Below are 19,918 nucleotides of genomic sequence, written 5' to 3'. Positions count from 1 at the left end.
CTACAGAGGCTCATGGGATTTCTTGGTGTCCCTCATCAAACTCATCAAATACACAATCCAACAACTCCAAATCGCTGCATTTGATGAGTTTGATGAGGGAAACCAAGAAATCCCATGAGCCTCTGTAGCGTAGCTCTGAGCAGCTCACAGCTCTGCTCCGCCGTTCTAAAAATAGTTTGCATGAACAATTAAAGCAGAAGTAAGCGATCCGGTGGTTTTGGCCAACTTCTTGTCAGCGGATGGAGTTAGCAGTCCCCGCCCTCGTCCCTACGTCACCACATTCACGCGCATCCCTTGGCTGCACACACACACACTGCCCCTTTATGCCGTTCTCTCTCCTCATTGGATAAAGGTTGTAGGATACTAAGGAAAGCTTTCTCCTCGGCTTACAGCAGAGCAGAGTGACTGACAGACCCGTGTTTCAGACCAAACACTCTATAGAAGTGATTGCTGTCGGAAGATACAACTATTTAAGACTTATATTAACACAAACATTCCGCTTACTTCTGCTTTAAAGGTAACGAACCTACTCCTAAAACTATAGGTATAATGGCAATGGGCCAATTTGCCAAAATGATGAATGATAGTTCACCAACAATTATGTCCAATCATCAAAAATGATCCATTAAACATCTAGAAGACACTAAATATCATTTTGAGAGGAGTGGTATCAATCAAGATCAATCCTCATCCGAGACTGGGATGACAAGATGATTCTAGGCGTTTGAGTCGGGTCCTGGATTTGGAAGACTGGTGCCTTAAAGTTGCAGATAAATATTGGAAGACAAATATTTTCCAGGACTCTTGCGGATCAATCAGGACTGAGAAAAGAAAAGAAGAGAATGAACAGATGACGTAATGATGAAAACAGAGCTGGCATGTTGCCTCTGACCTGCGGCCAAACACAGAGAAATGTTGGAGGAGAAGCCGCTGCTGCAGTCTGCAGGAGAACTGTGACTGTGGAAAAGATTTACTCCCCAACAAGACACCAATCAGGCAACACTGAGCCAAAGTTTCACAGGACTGGCTTAAAAAACAACCACATTCATGTCCAGGAGCGGTCCAGACTCCAGTCAGGAACTCTGCTGCTCACACATGAACCCTGTGTAGCAGAGCTTCAGCTGCTTCAGAGAAAACAGGGGATTCTTATATTGTTAAAATGTGTAAAACAATATTTATTCAAGGCTGTAACTTCTGCCAAAGGGTCAGTTACATATCCAATCAATAATTGTTTAGGATTTGCACAATCCATTTTGATGTCATGGTGAAAGAAACAACAAACATTAAAAAAACAAAAAAAACCAGTTGAGGAGTCTGAGTGAATGTCTGTTCTGGTTCACGTCATGTTCAAGAGTCCAGGACGCCTGCGAGCCAGCTGTAGTCCAGTTTCTTCACCCTCCTCAGTTCCTTGGCCTGGGCTTTTGTCAGAGCGGGGGCTCCGGTCTCTGTTGCCTGGCGACTCAGCGACGCCTCCTCCGGTCTCGAGGAACCAGCTTCCATTTCCTCCTCGGAATCCTCTTCCTCTTTCTCGCTGTCCATTTCCTCTTCTGTGTGTTTGGTTTCCTCCCTGAGGCAAAAAAAAACAACAAACACATGGAAAAAAATACAAGTGGTGTGAACGTGACTCGGCATATTTTCAGAAAGAAACATGAACATTTCCTCATGTGCACCAGATCAACCTGGATCTCAAGCTGCTGAGTCACAAGGAGGACTGAATTCCAGCAGTGTTTTGTCAACTCACTCTGACATTATCTGACCCAAAGTGAAGAATCAAGAATAATACATCATCATATTTTTCCCTCCCATCAAGCAAACCGCATTAAACAAGTCAGAATGAACAATGTGACCGTTAATCATCATTATTATCATTACTGGCTGATCCCCAAACAAGAAAATGGACACAGATTGAGAAAAAGTGGACTCTCTGGAGCCTGAAGGCCTCGGTGGATCACTGACCTGGAGTCTGTGACGGAGATGAGCAGAGACTGGACGAACATGGAGCAGAGGAAGGAGGTGGAGGGCAGGACGTGGGCAGGAGTCTGCAGGAGCTGTTGGAGACAGAAGGTTGAAGAGTTAAGGACGGTGGGAGGATGAAAACAGAGGAGGGATGAAAACGTGTCGGTCTGCAGCACCGACCTCTCTGACAGCAGCTGATCCCTGAGGCACAGCCGTTCTCTCAGCAGACTGGGAGCTCAGAGGCTTTTCTTTCTCCTGCTGCTGCTGCCGGTGTTTCCCCAGCAACAGGTAGAACGGTGTCATGGCGACGGTGTCATCGATCACAAGCTTGGAGGAGACAAAGAGAAACAGTCAGAGACAATGTCAGGGGAAACAGGAAATGTGTCCACTCAATTTGAAATAAACTGCTGGAAACTTTCAGCACTTTTGTGTGACAGAGTGAAGAGACGACATAAAGACGACATGTTTTGTTTCCTTTGCCAAATCATAAGACCTGTGGCCCGGTGCACACAGCACCTTAAGCTTTCTACTTGGGTATGACACACACGGTCAGACTCAATCTTTATCTGCAACTCTTCTCTTCATTCATGTGACAGTGAATACATTTACATGCAGTCAATAATCCTTTCATAACCGGAATATTAGCAATAACCTGGTTGTGCACGGCCATGTAAACACCAATAATCCTTTTGAAAACCTGAATATCCTCTTTTTTTTGCAGTTTTTAAAACCCGAAAATGACCCCTGGGTTACTCCTTTTCTAACCCCAATATTTGGTCATGTATACGCCTATTGGGATATCCCCATCTAAAGGAACATTCATTTGTGTTCTGCGCATGTTCTATTCGCAAGGACTCCTGGTCTTTTTTAGTACAGAAACTGCTTGTAAACATGGCGAAACGCAAGATAACACCACACTGTTGGAACATTGTTGTTGTTTCTGGATACAGGAAGGAAATTGTCCATGCGTCGCTGTTTTGATCGGGATATCCCAATTGATTACAATTACCATGTATACAGAAAAAAACTCATGCATGTAAACGGGTTATTCTGAATGTTTCAGAAACCAGAATATTGACCTTAACCTGAATATTGACTGCATGTAAAAGTAGTCACTTAAGAATAAGGTGCCTAAAGTCTTTAGTTTGGTTGGTTGCTTGGTAAGGTCTTCACTTAAAAACTACAGTAAACATTTTGGGGAAACTTTATGGAGAAGAGTTAAGAGTGCTTTGTGCTCAAGTTGTTTTGGTTTAACTTCAAGTGAAATCTTAAGTTAGTACATTTTTTCTGTTTTTTAAACAACCACAAACGACTTGTTTATTGCAGTTCCACTAACAATAATGAGTGTAACTTTAAAAACAATGAGCTGGCTGTTCACCATGATTTGTCCTCAGTGCTCATTCCAGAAGAAAACACATGAAGTAACATTGTTATTCCAGCACACAGTTTTCATGTTATTAAAACTGCTGCGGACATCCTTTTCCTTTCCTGATACACTTTGAGTTTTGAACCAAACATGGAAACTTCTGATGCTGAGCTGTGATTGGTGCACATCAGGCTGTACCTGTTTGCTGGAGGCCATCAGCCTGTCCTCCTCTGCCTTGGTGGTGAACGTCATGAGGTCCTGCAGGAGAGAGAGATCCCATCAGTCAACAGCACCGACAGATATTTTGGTTGATGGCAGCCATGTTTTTTGGCCAATCTGGCTCATTTATCAATAGATCAATGTCTCTAGAAATTATACAGTAACCCTGTATAATTGTGTGTCCACTTACTTTTGTCTAGTTTTGATGATGGACCAGACTAAAGCTCTTGTAACTGATTGTAACTTCCTCTTTATTCTCTCAAGTCAGTGTAAAAACTGTCTACATGTCACATTTACCATGTACTGGGTGAGGAAGTAGAGCTGCGAGTGGTTGAGCCACTGGCTGCTCTCCTCACAGCTCTCCAGCATCTCCTCCCTCGGGGCAAAGACAGCTCGCGTCACCTTCCCCGAACACACGGCCTTGTGGGAAAACACTGGCCGAGGCTCGCTGGGCTTGAACACAAACACTGGAAAGGAGAAGGGAAAAAACAGAAACATCAAACGACTCAGCTGACGGCTCCAAAGAGTCACAGCCCTGGTACACCGACAGCTGACGGCACGGCAACTCTCGATATAGATATATATATATGCACACCGTTTACCAACCTGATTATTGATCTTCTTTATTTCAATGATAAAAAAAACTTCAAAGAGAACCATCTTGAATTTTATGGAATCTTGTTTTAGATTGTTTAAACAATACTCATGGGAGTAAATCACTTAATTTATTGGTCAGTCTGCTGTTAGGAAAAGTGAATGGGATTTCCTATTACATGTGTACACATTATTCATTGTGCTGTTGTGTTTTGTGTGTGGTTTCTGATGTCACATGTAGATTTGGGCATTCAAATTAGCATCTTACAGTCGGTGCATCCAGCCTGAGAGCAGAAGGCAGCCATGTTCTCGGACAGGGGGTCGGCCAGCAGCAGGCTGACGTCCATGGAGGTGCTCCACTCCACTGCAGGAAAAGAAAAAGGTACGTACATGAACAAAATTCATTCATGCATGCACAGAGTTTCAAATAAGTGTATGGTATGTATGGAGGGGGTCGTACAGGAGCAGGTGAGGAGGTTCCAGCAGCACAGCAGCTCGCTCTCTGTGGTTCCCAGCAGATACTTGGAGCAGCTTAGTCGCCCAAAACACAGGTTTCTGATGGAGGGAGGGAGAAAAAAACTGCCTTTAGTTTTCCTGTGACTGTAAAGAATTCCAAGTGTGACCCCCAACCCCTCCACCCCCAGTCTCCGAGCTCTACACACCACACATATTTCACAGGATTAGCATTTCAAGAGTTTTCTGCTTTGGGGAGGGGGTTCAACTGGGAGCATGTACGCAGAGTCTGAACACCCACCAGGACTCAATGACTGGCTGCCTCTCAGGCTCCACTGCTGCCTCCTACATTTCATTTAAAGGGATGGTTCAACATTTTGGCAAATTAGTCTGTTGCCATAATCCCTATAGTCATAGCAGTAGGTTCATTCCTTTGCATGTTGTTTTGAGATCGGCGGGGCAGAGACGTGAGCTGCTCAGAGAACACAATGGAAGTGAATGGTAAAGGTCTCCTGGCCCACAAAACTCATCAAATACACAATCTAACAACTCCAAAACGCTCTGGTGGACAAGTTGTGACCTGCACATTCACCACACTATGAGATAATCATGTAGAATTACGAGTATTTGCTTCATGTGCCATAATGTTACATAATTATACATGATTATCTCATAGCGTGGTGAATGTGCAGGCCACAACTTGTCCACGAGAGCGTTTTTAGAGACAGGGGACCTGTACCGTTCACCTCCATCGTGTTCACTGAGCAGCTCACGTCTCTGCCCCGCTGATCTCAAAACAACATGCACCGGTAATGAACCTTCTCTTATGACTATAGGGATTATGGCAAAATGTTGAACTATCCCTTTAACGCAAGTCTGTGAAATTTCCATGAAATAATGAATTCATTACTCTGGCTGATAAAAGCGGCTCCTGTCAAGTCGATTGTATCCGTTTCATCAGCGAACCAGTCAGGACGTTATTAATCCCCGAGGTTACGGGGGACGAGTGCGGGGCTGGTGAGGTCGGAGGTGGAGCAGTTGACCCCGGCTCTACACATCACATCCATAGGTGGTGGTTATGTAAGGGGCAGTGGGCAGCTGTCAAAACAGCTGAACATTAACATCTTCCACTTTTCCCCCACGTTCGCCTTTGAAGTCTGATTACGTACAAATTCCCCTCCAGCTCCCAAAACACACAGGAAACGTCTCCTCACTCAAAGAGGTTTTTTCGGAGTGTGATGGAGTTTTTGGAGCGGCTGACTGTCGGTTACGCATTATTGGTTCAGCTTACATGCAAAGAAGTGGGAAAAACAAATAAAGTCTGCTACTAATTTCTATGAGAGCTTTTCTGCCGCTGTGGACCTTTAAAAGAAGTTTCCTCTCTTTATGCTTCACCTCTGCTCTGTGTGCTGTTTTGACATAAACTGCAAGTCATCTCCCTTTTGTTTTTCTCAATAAAAAAGGCAACAATAATAATATAATAAAGGATGAGTCATGGTTTGGGGCTTATTTTAGAAATGAGGTACAGAAACTAGCAACAGCAGTTGTGTGTCCTCATTGACCTGCCAATATTGAGAATGTGAGGGTCCAGCAAAGTTGCGAAACTTGCAGCGTGTCCTTGTGCAGCCGGATGACAGGCAGCACTTCTTCAGCTCAGGCCGTTACATCTCCTTTCTGCTGTGATAAACAACGCTCTGGACCGCTGCCAGTGTGTGTTAAGGAGGTCGTTTAACTGCTCAGAGACGTCCACCACCGAGGGGCCTCCACGGCAACAGGCCAAACTCTACGACTGCTACAACTGCTGAGTGACTCTCTGTGTGTGTGTGTGTGAGACTTTCACTTGTAATTTTTTTTTTCTCAGCTCTGAATTTGAGGTGTTCTTAAAATCAAGAGTGTGTCTCTCAGTTTCTGTTGTCCAACAGCTACAACCCATCAACAGCCCACGGTGAACACTGGGACATGTTCCTCACCATATTGACTTTATCCCACAAACAACTTCCTGCATCAACTGGGTATTTATTCGTGGCTGAAAATAGTCCCCCACAATTATTAAAGGGATAGTTCAACATTTTGGAAAATTGGCCCCTTGCCATAATCCCTGTAGTTTTAGCAGTAAGTTCATTACCTTTAATTGTCGGTGCAAGCTATTTTTAGAACGGCGGAGCAGAGCCGCAAGCTGCTCAGAGCTACGCTACGGAGGCTAATGGGATTTCTTGGTTTCCCTCATCAAACTCATCAAATACCCAACAACCAATCCAACAACTCCAAAACGCTCTGGTGGACAAGTTGTGACCTGCACATTCACCACGCTATGAGATAATAACGGGACGTTACAAGACCAAGTTGTTTTAGAGGCAAATACATGAATTTACCTATCTCATAGCGTGGTGAATGTGCAGGTCACAACTTGTCCACCAGAGCGTTTTGGAGTTGTTGGATTGTGTATTTGAAGAGTTTGATGAGGGAAACCAAGAAATCCCGTGAGACTCCATAGCGTAGCTCTAAGCAGCTCACGGCTCTGCTCCACCTTTCTAAAAATTGCTTGCACCGACAATTAAAGGTAATGAACTTACTGCTAAAACTATAGGGATCATGGCAATGGGCCAATTTGCCAAAATGTTGAACTATCCCTTTAAAGCAATATCTGTTAAGAACTACAGAGCCCTGTCCTTACATGAGGCTTGTACGGGCAGTGGGGATGAATTTCTATGTGGATGGGAGCTGTGTCTTGACTGTGACAAAAGTATGATATGTTGTGGGGCGGGGAGAGGGTGAGAGAGTCAGGAGAAACGGTGTTCATGTATGTTGGTCTTTTTGTTGTACTGTTAAAAAGCAATAAAAAGTGAATTACAAAAAAAAGAAAGAACTACAGAGCCCTGCCGTCAGAAAACAGTCTCTGTCAATCGTCGCGACACTCAAGGAGCACTTTGTTCCTCCTTTCCCTCTCAAACAGCCTCAACAACAAGTGGTTATCTGAGTGATAAATGGAAGTGAGAAGTCTTTGTGTCGGCTCCAACCAGTCTGTCTGTTCTCCTCTGAAAACTGACCAAGACCTGAAATCAGGCCATTGTCATTCAATAAGCGGATGTGCAGGTGTTGCTAATAAAGTGTCTGGTGAGTTTGTACACACTGCAGCGTCACAGATGTGATCCTCCCACAATGTTGTTTTCTGAACGTGAGGCCTCGATGTCCCTTTATCCACCTTGTCCTATCAGTTTGTACCAATACACACTGGTTGTTTATTCACTGTGACAAACTACATGATAGTTAGTTATCCGTCTCATTACGCATGTGAATTAGGGCTGAGTAATGTCTGTCAACTTTTTGGCTGGACAGGAGGTTGATCAATGTAAAGAAGCTGACCCAACATTTAATGATACTTTTCAATACTTAATAGTGCTGCAAACATAATCACATATACGTACAATGACCAGCTCTGCTGCGTATTGATGTGCATCAACATGTTCTGACCTGACTGCTCCTGGCGGCTGGGACAGAGTAGTGAGGAGCTCCCAGGACGACGGGCTCCACACGGTCACCACCTCCTGAAAGCTGACCGCCAGCAAAGAGCCGTCGGCTGAGAAGCTGCAGCACTGGGGCACCAGGCCGTGATAGGCTCCCACAAAGTCACACGACCAGGAAGGGCCTTCGTCTGCCGGAGGAAGGAGAGAGGGGGACAGACACAGGGAGGGTTAGATTAAAGACAAGCACATTAATTAAGCTAAAACCTTAAACTCAACTGATGAGTTGAGACTGTAAAGCCTGGCTCCAACAGTGTAGTTTTCTAAATCAAGGTTCTTCAAAGAAGATTCATGGGGAGTCACTCTCACACTTTACTGCTCCAATACTTGTTGAAAATGTGTGATGATAATATGAAATGACCATGTGATGTTTTTCACTGAGATCAAACCAAGTAACTGATAGAGACAGAAAATGTGTGTAAGTTCTTTCTGTTGATACAGGTGTGTGACATCTTTGCTGTTATTTAAAGGGATAGTTCAACATTTTGGCAAATTGGCCCATTGCCATCATCCCTATAGTCATAGCAGTAGGTTCGTTACCTTTAATTGTCAGTGTAAGCTATTTTTAGAACGGCGGAGCAGAGCCGCGAGCTGCTCAGAGCTACGCTAAGGAGGCTAATGGAATTTCTTGGTTTCCCTCATCAAACTCATCAAATACACAATCCAACAACTCCAAAACGCTCTGGTGGACAAGTTGTGACCTGCACATTCACCACGCTATGAGATAATAACGGAATGTTACGAGACAGAGTTGTTTTCGAGGTAAATACAGAGACTGCTTGCCGGAAAACTGCCCCCGACAGAAACGTGCATCAGCGGTTTTGCATGAATTTACCTCGAAAACAACTCCAAATGGGAAACCAAGAAATTTACATGAGCCTCCGTAGCGTAGCTCTGAGCAGCTCGCGGCTCTGCTCCACCGTTCTAAAAATAGCTTGCACCGACAATTAAAGGTAACGAACCTACTGCTATGACTATAGGGATGATGGCAATGGGCCAATTTGCCAAAATGTTGAACTATCCCTTTAAATGCTCTACCTCTCAATAGAAATCTATTATGCCTAAATGCTGTACAAGGTCTGGGACATTTACACATGGGAAACATCCGATACGTTCCTGGTCTTCTGGCACCAGGTAACATGCACTGGTGAACCAGTAGTGATTATATGTAAACAGTGAAGGACTGGTTTGCCGGAGGTGAGGAGTCCACGGTGGAAAAAACTATGGTGCCCAATAAAGGTTTTTAATGCTGAAGATAAAAAAAAACATAGTCAGATGGTCATCAGAGGAGGGGTCACCATCTTTCAAGGATTAAGAGCGGGAACAAACGTGCATCACCACTGGGGGGAGACAAAAGTTCTGCACTGTCGGTTAAAAGACTGTTGCAGGTTAATCTGATGTCAAATCTGGACACAAAGCTCCTCAGTGAAGATCAACTCTGAGTAAATGAGAGATGCACGCCAAGGCCAAGGAGCCCAGTAATTACTACCACTGTCAAACAGCTCAGCCAGATTCTACCTTTTGGTAGAGTGAGCTGTCAGAAGCCGGACCAGAGCCCGGGTGGGTACCTACCTTCTGTGTGGGCCGCTGCGGCCAGCTGCCAGGCTTTGAAGTGTCCGTCTGTGCTGGTGGAAACCAGCATGGTGGTCTGGCTGTCGGCGGCGTGGCAGAAGCACATGGCTGTAATCTGGGCCTCGTGGGGGGCCGAGATGGTGGTGTTGAGCACAAAACTGCAAAGTGAATTCAGAGAACATGTAACAGGCTGGTGGTTGGGGATCAAGGGGAAAAAAAGAAACTATTACTCATGACTAAAACACTCCTGGACTGAACGGCAAAACTCTGAATCACTTGGAGGCCAAGCTACAACTGAATTACACTGGTTCTTATGTAAACAGAAACATCAGATAATCTAGATAGTGATACACCTGTACCTTTGTGTTTGTTCATCGAAGGCCCACAGCTTCAAATTAACCTCCAGCTCAGCGTCCTTCTTCTGTCTTTCTTCAACCGTTGCTAACCAATTCCCAGTGGGATCGAAGGTCGCCTTGACCACCTCAAACTGCTGCAGGCCCGACTCATGGATGTACTCCTGCTGCACGATGTCCAGCTGCACACAACACAGAAAAAGACCTTAGAAATGAGTTATTAGGGCTAAAAACAAAATGTGTTACTGTTGGTGTTGTTAAGTGAGTCTGTGGATCAGACAGGATTTCTGTTTCCCTCTAATTATGTTTATAGAAGAAGCTCCAATAGTAATCAACAAGCTCTCTTGGTCTGGTGCATGTACAGTAATACATGTAGTACTTACGTTATACAGCAGTTTGTCTCTCTGCAGGGAGTAGAACTGCAGGTGGCCCGGTCTGCCGTTCAGCACCATGGCTTTGCTGCGCGGGTCCACCATCATGTCGGTCCTGACGCTTTCTCCTGCACCACAACGGGAAGAGGTGACAGATCAGCTGGTTTCTTTAAATCCAGGCAGGTTCAAACCTTCTTCTTTTTGGGATGTCATAGGAATGCAGACAGGTTTGATACTAAAGACAGAAATCTGCAAACATTTCACAGCATGCAGTCTTGATTTATGGCTGCTCATACTGAATCACACAGTAACAATATACATAGTTTTCAAGTCAGTGCCATACAACAGTGTCAGCACGATTGTTGGCGTTGACAACCTCTAAGCCACTATCAGAAGGAGACAAGAAAGTGACAGAGAGGACAAGACGTTATGGAAACAGAAGCAAACCAATAGTTAACATTGGTCTTTGTTTCCATCTCCATGATTAAGAAATGATGTTTGACGCTGAACTCACAATGCTTCTTATCCACAAGAACGTCAAAAACGGAAGTCAGATCTGTTAACGCTGGCTTGTAACAATGGATGTCCATTTGTGTGATATCCATTGTTAAAAGCTGGCGTGATGATCCATGCGTTCTACAGATTTTCAATGAAAAAAAAAAGATCCATGCATTTACCCTGACTACTGAAACATGGAGTGGTCTCTTAATTTTTTTTCAGAGCTGCATATATTGCCATTTATATGACAATATAAACCTCAACTAACAAGAGAGTGACAGTGTCATTCTCTTGTTAGTTGAGGTTTTAATGGTAATCCTCAACAAGACATCACCAGAGGTCCGTGTGAGTTTCTCCTGTTAATTTCAATGATGGTGTGGTCGATAGACACAATTTGCAACTGAGGTTAGTTGATCAACACCTTGGACTGTCACAATGTCACCAACTTGGGTAAGTAGTTTATTGCTTAAAATGGAAATACTGGTGATTGAGAGGCTTCATCAGTAACGGTAAAGATCTCTCTGAGAGGACAGATTGGCCAACGCTAGCGAGGTGTGAGCCTGTACAGCGTGTCCTTTCCATGATGGGTCTACGTGCTGCTGCCATCTGCAGTCTGTACTCACCTTTGACCAGGCCTTGAATCACAGCTGAGACTTTAACACAGCTCTGGATGATAGTGATCTCTGGAACAAGGAAGGAACACAAGTCAGCTTTACATCAACCCTGAATGCACATGCAGCCGTTGTTTCAGTTTGTGTTGCCCTGCGCTCTCTGTCAGTGACCTCATAGAAAACCCAACAGTCAAATGTAAAATCCTCAGCTCATACACTTTATATACACCCAACTGTTTCCATAGTAACGGAGCATAACAGAGGTAAAGGTCCTTACTGTTGTCGCTGTGCGAGGTGCAGAACAGCGCTCCGTCAGGTGAGACGGTGATGTGTGTGATGGCCCCACCCAGGCGGGGCAGGAAGTCCTTCTGGGTCTCCTGGTTGTACCTCCACTGGACCAGCACAGACTCTTCACCTCCGCTCAGCAGGTTGGTGCCTGATCAAACAAACCACAAATCCATACACAGGTGTCCTTCTCTGAAAAAATAATAAATAACCAGGAGCTTCTGAAGAAACTGGCAGCTAATATTTAACATACTGTGGGGAGACCCAGATTTGATTCCACTTTACGTTAGGAGAGAGAAGGAGCAAATGTTAAGTCTGGGACTGAGGCGTGTTGTACCTTCTGGAGTGAAGCGCAGCGAGCTGACGGCGCCGTGGTGCCAGTGCAGAGTGGAGTATGTGTACTCCTTCTTGTGGTTGAAGTTTCTCCTGAAAGCATCAACAGTAATGTTAGACAGACTGACGAAGTGTCACCTTCATCTGAGCAGCTACATTCTCACACTGTTATCTATTTTGTTCAAAAAGCAACCTTTCAATCCTTTTGCATGTGCAATGTGCTGTTACTATTTTGTTACTTTTTAAAAATGCTCAAATATGTCAAATTACTGAGACATAACCCCCGTTTATCTGGAACTAACCAACTTGCTCAGTACTCCTCCACACAGGCAGGGTCCGCGGCACGCTGTATCTAAACTTTTTTCCGACCAGTTGATGACCTTACAATAATGTGTATAACGTAGTGTATACACATATTATGCGGAGCAGAGCCGTGAGCTGCTCAAAGCTATGCTACAGAGGCAATGGAGAAATCCCATTAACCTCCGTAGCATAGCTCTGAGCAGCTCACAGCTCTGCTCCGCTGTTCCAAAAAATAGCTTGCACCGACAATTAAAGGTAACGAACCTACTCCTAAAACTATAGGGATTATAGCAATGGGCCATTTTGCCAAAATGTTGAACTAGCCCTTTAATTAAAAAGCTCCAGAGTAATTGTGATAGTTAACTACATGACTAGTGACTTGTTACAGTGAGAACGGAGGCTCTCTGTCTTCCACCTGGTGTCTCATGGCTGAAAACCAACCTTGTAACATCAGTATAGTACTTGACCACCGCCGCGGTGTCCCAGCTCTCTGCGCACTGCGACACAAACGCGCTGCGTAACCCATTATTTTTCGTTTATGACAGTTATGTCATCCACCGCTCAATTTATTGATTTTTCGCCAGCTTTGTTGTAAACAAATGCACATGGCCAGGTGGAGGGTTCATAGCAACACAGAGGAAAAGCACCAGACTTGCATAGTTCCTCTCTAAACGGGTGTATTATTTTCTGATAGTAGGTCATGAGTCAAGTAACGCTGATAACGGTGCATCTTATTGTCAGTAACGGTAACAGCGTTGTAACGGGGGAACTTTTTTTGATCACTCGTTACTGAACAAAGTAGCACCGTTAGTAACGCCGTTTATTTTAACGCGTTATTCCCGTCACTGGCTGTTATAAATATACAAGATCAGCAGAATGCTTGAAAAACAACTGAGCAGCACATGTTTAGTCTAAATAAGCGCTCTACAGGGTGGGAGTGTGGAGTGTGTACACTTCAAGGCCATGTTGTCGTTAACACTCACCACAAACGGATCTTGCCGTCCTCGTGGCCGGTGGCGATGCAGTCGTCCTGCGGGTGGCAGGCCACGCAGCTGAACGTGTTCTTTCCTCCTTTCTTGTTGTCTTCTTTGAGGGAAAAGCTACCAACACACACACACACAGGGACAGACACGTGGCTTTGTCAAACATCCTCTTGGCTTTATGGACAGATGTGTGTTTGGGAACATTATGGGTTTTATGATTCAAAACATTTGTCACATAAATCCTCTCTTGTCTGCTCTGGCTCACCTGTACGACTTCTGCTTCTTGAAGAAATAGACGTCGAGCTGCAGACCTCTGGCTGAAGCGATATATTCCCCCTGTTGAGATGATAACATGTAGTTACATACACATACACATACACACTGGATCTGTTTGTTATCAAGGCTGATCCAGATCCTGGATTAGCCTTGTTCACTGATCCATCTGAAAACGGTTCTTGGAGAAATGCTGGTGCCAATCTGAAGAGGCCTTGGCTCATTATTGACCAAACAGACATATGTGTGACAATATAGCTCCATCTTCAACATGCAATGCATTGAGCAATTCAATGTATGTGTTCCCATTTGGTGAGTTTTTGTTGAGGACAGATACAACTTGAACTGAAGCTATAGATCATTCTGACAGTAAATGAAACTCTGTCAACAGGATCCTTCTTATCTGCCACATTAGAGGAAAGTCTGATACAGCCAGTCAACGGCCTTTCAGACGTGTCTCCTATGTCAACAAACAAACCCAACTGGGGATGTCAATTTTTTTGGGGGGGGGAATGTAAAAGTTTAACTTGTTGTGTTGGTGACAGGAGCGATGTGTACATACCCCTCTACCGAAGGTAATGGCCGCTGGGTTGGAGCTGACGTCACCGAGCACAGCAGAGAGCTCTCGGACCTCCACCAGCTGATCGGCACTCTGCGGCAGATGGACCGCAACCAGCTGGAACATCTCTGAACGTGCACACACACACACACATCAGCCTGTTACACATTCTTACCCACTGAACTCTCACCCAGTTCCTAAGTTCCTACTAAGCGCACGTCAAAGCCCCTTTGAGAGCATTTTTTACATTTTGTAGATCTGGTGCCCCCTACAGGTTGTATAAAAAATATATTATATATAATATATATTTTTTTTTTTTTGCACAAATATATAATTTAAAATAGTATGAACAATTATTATGATTGGGATGTGCAAACTTAGGGGAGGTATGAAACCCAAAAAGGCTTATATGAAAACCTTACCCATGAAGAACATAATAAAAAAAACAAATTTGTTACAAATAAAGACAAGAAAATAAGGATTCATTAAATGATAATGAAAGACTGAGTGATTATAGAGTGACTATAAGAAGGAAAGGAAAAATATATACTAGATAAATAATGAAAAATAATAATGATATAACTGTAGATGTCTCTATGATACAGCATTATTTGGGATACAGTCTGACCTGACCTGAAGACACCAGAAAGACAGACCCAGTTTTTACAAGAACAGTGTATTTTTTCAACAAGCAACCATTCCTGTCACTTAAAAAAACTGTCAGTCTGGTTTTGCACTTTCTACTCCAGAATTACAATTGATTACGTTCATATTCTGCTCTCATGTAGCTCAATGATTGCTCCTCAGTAACTTAAGGTTTCTGGTTCAAACTGAACACAGTGACAATAAAATGTCTTGTGTCAAAGCACATAGAGAGACTGAGAGATGCTGGGATGGCTTTGGGAACAAACTCATGAACAATAAAAACTGGACTAGGTGTCCAACCTACCAGATCTTTTGTCACCTCGCACCGGGGTAACAAGAAAGATAATTCCTTCATGGTTTGCAGACGCGTAGATGGAGTAGACTGGATATCCGATGACGTAAGTCTGGAAGAGATCACACAGTCGTCACAAGTGGCTGCTCAGGAAAAACTTCTTGACATGTTCTTAAACTGATCTGTAACCACTAGATTAGTCATTCAACCCCATCTCACTGCACATATTGTCACAGAGAGACAGCTCTCTGTATAAATGAGCCACAGACAATGGAGGGAAAATATGATATGAATAAAGCTGTACCTTAATAAGGATGCCGTCTGTGAAGTCCCATAGTCTGACAGTGCCATCTGCTGAGCAAGAGTAGAGCTGCAACAGAGCAGGAGCACATCAGCACAGGAGAGGGATGTAATATGACGATGTTTTAGAGATCAGTTTGACACACAGTGAATGAAACACTGAATAAAGCATTTTGTATATTTTGCAGGCTGTGTTTATACTCTATAGTTAACCCTAAATCCCACTACTGCTTTCAAGCACAACAAAAAAAAATCAGGACAATCGATGAAGGTTTAGTGAGGTGAAGCTAACTATTCTACTTTGACGATTTGATGATTATACTAAGATAAAGGAGAAACAGTAACAATGCCATTAATCAGGCTCCAGTTTGGAAAGAAACATCTGCAAAAGAGAACATGCACAACAGCATGAGACTAGGCATATATGTGCTTAAACAAAGGAAATTAGATGAAGAAGTTTTGTGGTAATTTGTAGTCATGCAGCAGAGGTGAACAGGTCATTTTCTCTTCTTCCTAACTATGGAATGAAGAGCAACTAAGGAAGTGGGACAAGTGATAGATTTATTCATGATGGGAAAGGGGGTGGGACTCAGTAAGCACAGCTTCTGTGTTTTTGTTTCCAATTTTGTTCCTCAGCTTGTTTATGTTATTTACATGTGAAAGAACAAACTAAAATTGTGCCTCATTTTGTTTTGCATGGTCAAAATGAATAGAAAATGTAACAGTGTTATTGTTATAGATTGATAATAATACTACAGATATTTAAACCATGTCACCACAGGGCACACAGACCTTCTGGTTACTTATTCTTTGGGACAGGTTTCTCTATTCCACATACACAGCCATTCAAAAAAACTACTGCTTGTTCAGAAAACCATCATGAATGTTTCAAGGTAAGTTCGTTGCGAAGTGACACGATTTAAAATGTATTTAACCCTTCTGTTGTCCTCCTGGGTCAAACTGACCCAATCTGTTTCGAATGGTCCTTCTTTCCTCCCTTCATTCTGTCTCTCCATCCCACCATCATTTCCCTTCCTTCCTTGACCCAATCTGTTCCCTCTCTTTCTTTCCCTCCATCCTTCCTTCTTCTTCCTTCCTTGACCCAATCTGTTCCCTTTGCCCATCCTTCTTTCTTTCCTTCCTTTCTCCCTTCCTTCTTCCCACCATCCTTTTCACTTCCTTCCTCCCTTCTTTCCCTTCGTTCTTCTTCCTTTCCTGATCCAATCTGTTCCCTTCCTCCATCTTTCTTTCTTTCCTTCCTTGATCCAGGAGGACAACTGGAGGGATAACCAAAAAAACAACAGTGTTTCATTATGAGCAGACGTGGAGTTGAACGCCTGTGTGTTTCTCCTTCATCCCTGTTATGTAGACATGGAGTCAGACAGAGATGCTCCCTGCTCCCTGTCCGTTCACTGACCGTGTGCTACCTGGTGCTAAGTGGTGGTGAGTGGTGTTAGGTGGTGACCGGTGGTGATCTTACCTGCAGGTGGTTGGAGGGTCTCACCAGGACACCTGTCACCTGGTCGGTGTGTCCCCGCAGGTCGTGGAGACACTCCTCCGTGGAGGCGCTGAACACCTTCACACACTCTCCAGAGGCGCAGAGGAGGAACCTGCAGCAACGACAACCACGTCTCACTTTACACACGGAACACTGGTCGCTTTGTGTTTATACGACTGTGTACAAATCACCGCTACAAGAGCGTTTAAAAGGCGGGGTAATAGGTTTGACTACTGCTGTAAACAGCGGTGGAGCTGTTAGCAGGCAGCTTGTTGACGCTAACTGTTAGCATAGCGTTAGCTCCCAGGCTCGTAAAAACACCAGAAGCCACGAAGAAACTCTTTCACTTTATATGAAATGTTGTCGGGATGAAAACACACACTGACCTTGAATCATTGCTTATGACAGGCTCCCTGAAGTTGATTTTGCTGCCACCTCGGTGAACCACGCGGATCTCCCCGTGCTCCACCATGTTTTCACTACAGTCAACTCTGACCGCTGACCCCGCTCTCCCTCCAGTCTATTCCGGTTCATTCACCGCTCGGAGACACGTTGTAGAGGCTGTAGCCTACTGCTACTGCCCCCTACTGGAGAGGAGAGGACAGAGAACAGCATGGCATGATAGATAGATAGATAGATAGATAGATAGATAGATAGATAGATAGATAGATAGATAGATAGATAGATAGATAGATAGATAGATAGATAGATAGATAGATAGATAGATAGATAGATAGATAGATAGATAGATAGATAGATAGATAGATAGATAGATAGATAGATAGATAGATAGATAGATAGATAGATAGATAGATAGATAGTGTAGTGTAGTGTATTATTCACCTGAAATTTTAGCTTTAATATCATGTATTATGTTTATTCTTTGTATGTGTGCCCTTTGTTTGGGAATTGAAGGAAAGTGTGAATTGGTGCTCTGCTTCATGGATATGTTTTGCTTAGAAGTAAACAAATCGAAGGTAGATGTTATAAGAGAGAAAGACGCACATACATTTATAGATATATAAAGATGTTGCATTAGGTGTTTAGTTAACAGTAATAGATTAGATAATGAGTGGCTCTTGTGAAATGTACCCTAGGAGAATATCTTTCCTGTTGTTCACATTTTTCCTGTGAGAGCCTTGCTTAAGTTTATGTTAGCCTCGTCCGGAGTATGAATGCAAGGTCGTAAAACTCTATAGGCTAGATCCTGTCTCATGTCCATAGACGCAAGACATGAACTGCGTATGTTAAACACTTACAGGAATTGTTTAGATTAACAGAGACATGGATTGTTCATGTTATGCAATGTTGAACACTTAATGCCTATTATGGTAAGCTATATCCTTATGTTGGGAGAAGGTGGAGTTTTGGAGTTAGAAAGTATATATGATCATGGTGTTGAGCCAGAGGAGGAAGATCTCACTTTGGCACCAGGGATGCTTCAGGATTCGGCATTTTTTGTACACTGTTCTTCTACTTGTTAATAAACTCCTTTTTAAATACAAGTAAAGACGTGTCAGCGGTGATCCCTTCTTTTCATCAATACATCAATATACCACAATAGATAGACTTTTTTTTTTATTTTTTTTTTTTATCATTTATAATTTCTTAATCTGTCTCATCTTAAAAACTTTCATTCACTAGTCACCAGTGAATTACTTTTCTTCACTGCTTTTACCAACGTCTTTCTGCAGGTGCCAGTGTTGCATAAAATAAGATATGTATGATATTATGATTATTAATTACCTGAAGCTCTCTCTGAAATTGTGAAATTTTTAATGCTACAAAAAACAAGTAGTTACACAAAATTATACATCTTTTAATCACCACTATTTTCCATGTCTTTAACCTTTACAGCAACTGTGATGACTCTGCTTTGAGAAAGCATTGTCATTTATTTTTTGATTGCATTCTTATTTCCATGTCCTTATACAGAGTCAGCAAGACCTTAGTGAGTTGGAGGGCTGCAGCCCTCTTATTATCCTATATCATTATGCTCCATCTCCTGCCTATTGTTACACCTCTGTTATAAACAGCCTGCATTGTGGCAGTGTCCCTGTTCGTTTTAAACGTGCAGTGCGCTGTTTTCTGAGAAAAAAAAACAGACAAAGTTGTGCTACACAGCTCACTCCTGTTTGACCACAGACAGACAGACTTCTGATCAACTCTGGTCTAGTTTCTGTCACAGGCATCCCACTGAAACTGCTCTCATACACACCTCCTCTGATCTGAGTGAATTCTCACACTGTGGATCACAGTCATGAGTGAGCTGCTGTCACTGGTTCCCTGGACTGTTTTTCACTGTTCTGATTGATAGGAGGCTGTGGAGGAGGCACCAGGCACCAGTCAATCACAGCGCCGTCAGATGAACACACCTACACTGTAAACAATCTGCTAGATGTAAAAGGTGAGGTATATTCATATGAAAAGATATGGGATCCACACCTTCACTCTGTCATCATGTCGATACCTAATAGTGTTATAATAGCACAATACAGTATGTAGCTACAACTTGACACTCCCTTATCAGCGATCCCCACCCTACGCATCACTGATAAAAAATGCTTTTATCAGAAGCTTACCTGAACCACCTGTCTTTCTACTACCTCATACAGAAGGTATTTAATTACAGTACGAACAAAGGTATTTTTTTTCAAAGATTGTTCATAGATATCACCCTTCAAAATCAAACGATTCTGTCCTTTCCTACGTGATGTTTCTAAGACCTGTACGTTCTGTGGTTGTGAAGGAGAAACTGCTGAACATGTGTTTGTTGACTGCTTTCATGTGAATCGAGTAAATCAGATATATCAGATAAGATTATCACCAACCCAAATTTATCATCTGATGAAAAATACATTCTAGGTACATTTGATCATTATTTTAGCAAAATATAATTTACACAAAACAATTTGGCTAAAGAAAATCCCCTC

At 43.2% G+C, this 19,918-nt stretch overlaps 1 protein-coding gene across 1 annotated transcript; it reads right to left on the bottom strand.

Moving 5' to 3' along the window:
• Positions 1-595: 595 nt before the first annotated feature.
• On the bottom strand, positions 596-17,475 carry wdr75 (WD repeat domain 75). The gene is made up of 21 exons (XM_083997209.1): positions 17,372-17,475; positions 16,968-17,097; positions 15,492-15,557; positions 15,200-15,299; positions 14,254-14,378; positions 13,684-13,754; positions 13,419-13,535; positions 12,137-12,225; positions 11,792-11,950; positions 11,527-11,586; positions 10,418-10,533; positions 10,041-10,216; positions 9,682-9,839; positions 8,060-8,240; positions 4,596-4,690; positions 4,404-4,499; positions 3,839-4,008; positions 3,521-3,580; positions 2,137-2,283; positions 1,957-2,048; positions 596-1,567 (listed from the first exon to the last, which is right to left on the bottom strand). Exons 1-21 carry the CDS (start codon positions 17,455-17,457, stop codon positions 1,348-1,350), a joined length of 2,514 nt encoding a protein of 837 aa, XP_083853335.1. The 5' UTR covers positions 17,458-17,475; the 3' UTR covers positions 596-1,347.
• Positions 17,476-19,918: the final 2,443 nt, after the last annotated feature.

The sequence above is a fragment of the Trachurus trachurus genome, assembly GCF_905171665.1.
Source record: "Trachurus trachurus genome assembly, chromosome: 21".
NCBI classification, from domain to species: Eukaryota; Metazoa; Chordata; class Actinopteri; order Carangiformes; family Carangidae; genus Trachurus; species Trachurus trachurus.
Note: the sequence above shows the minus strand (reverse complement) of the source record. Positions and strands in the feature narration are given on the sequence as shown.

Excerpts from the sequence above, each read along its gene's own strand:
- wdr75 (XM_083997209.1), bottom strand. The coding sequence starts at position 17,457 with ATGGTGGAGCACGGGGAGATCCGCGTGGTTCACCGAGGTGGCAGCAAA. Across the intron at positions 10,534-11,526 it reads GATTCAAGGCCTGGTCAAAG|GAGAAAGCGTCAGGACCGAC; the intron begins GTGAGTACAGAC and ends GTTGTGGTGCAG. Across the intron at positions 8,241-9,681 it reads CGCAGCGGCCCACACAGAAG|ACGAAGGCCCTTCCTGGTCG; the intron begins GTAGGTACCCAC and ends TTCCTCCGGCAG.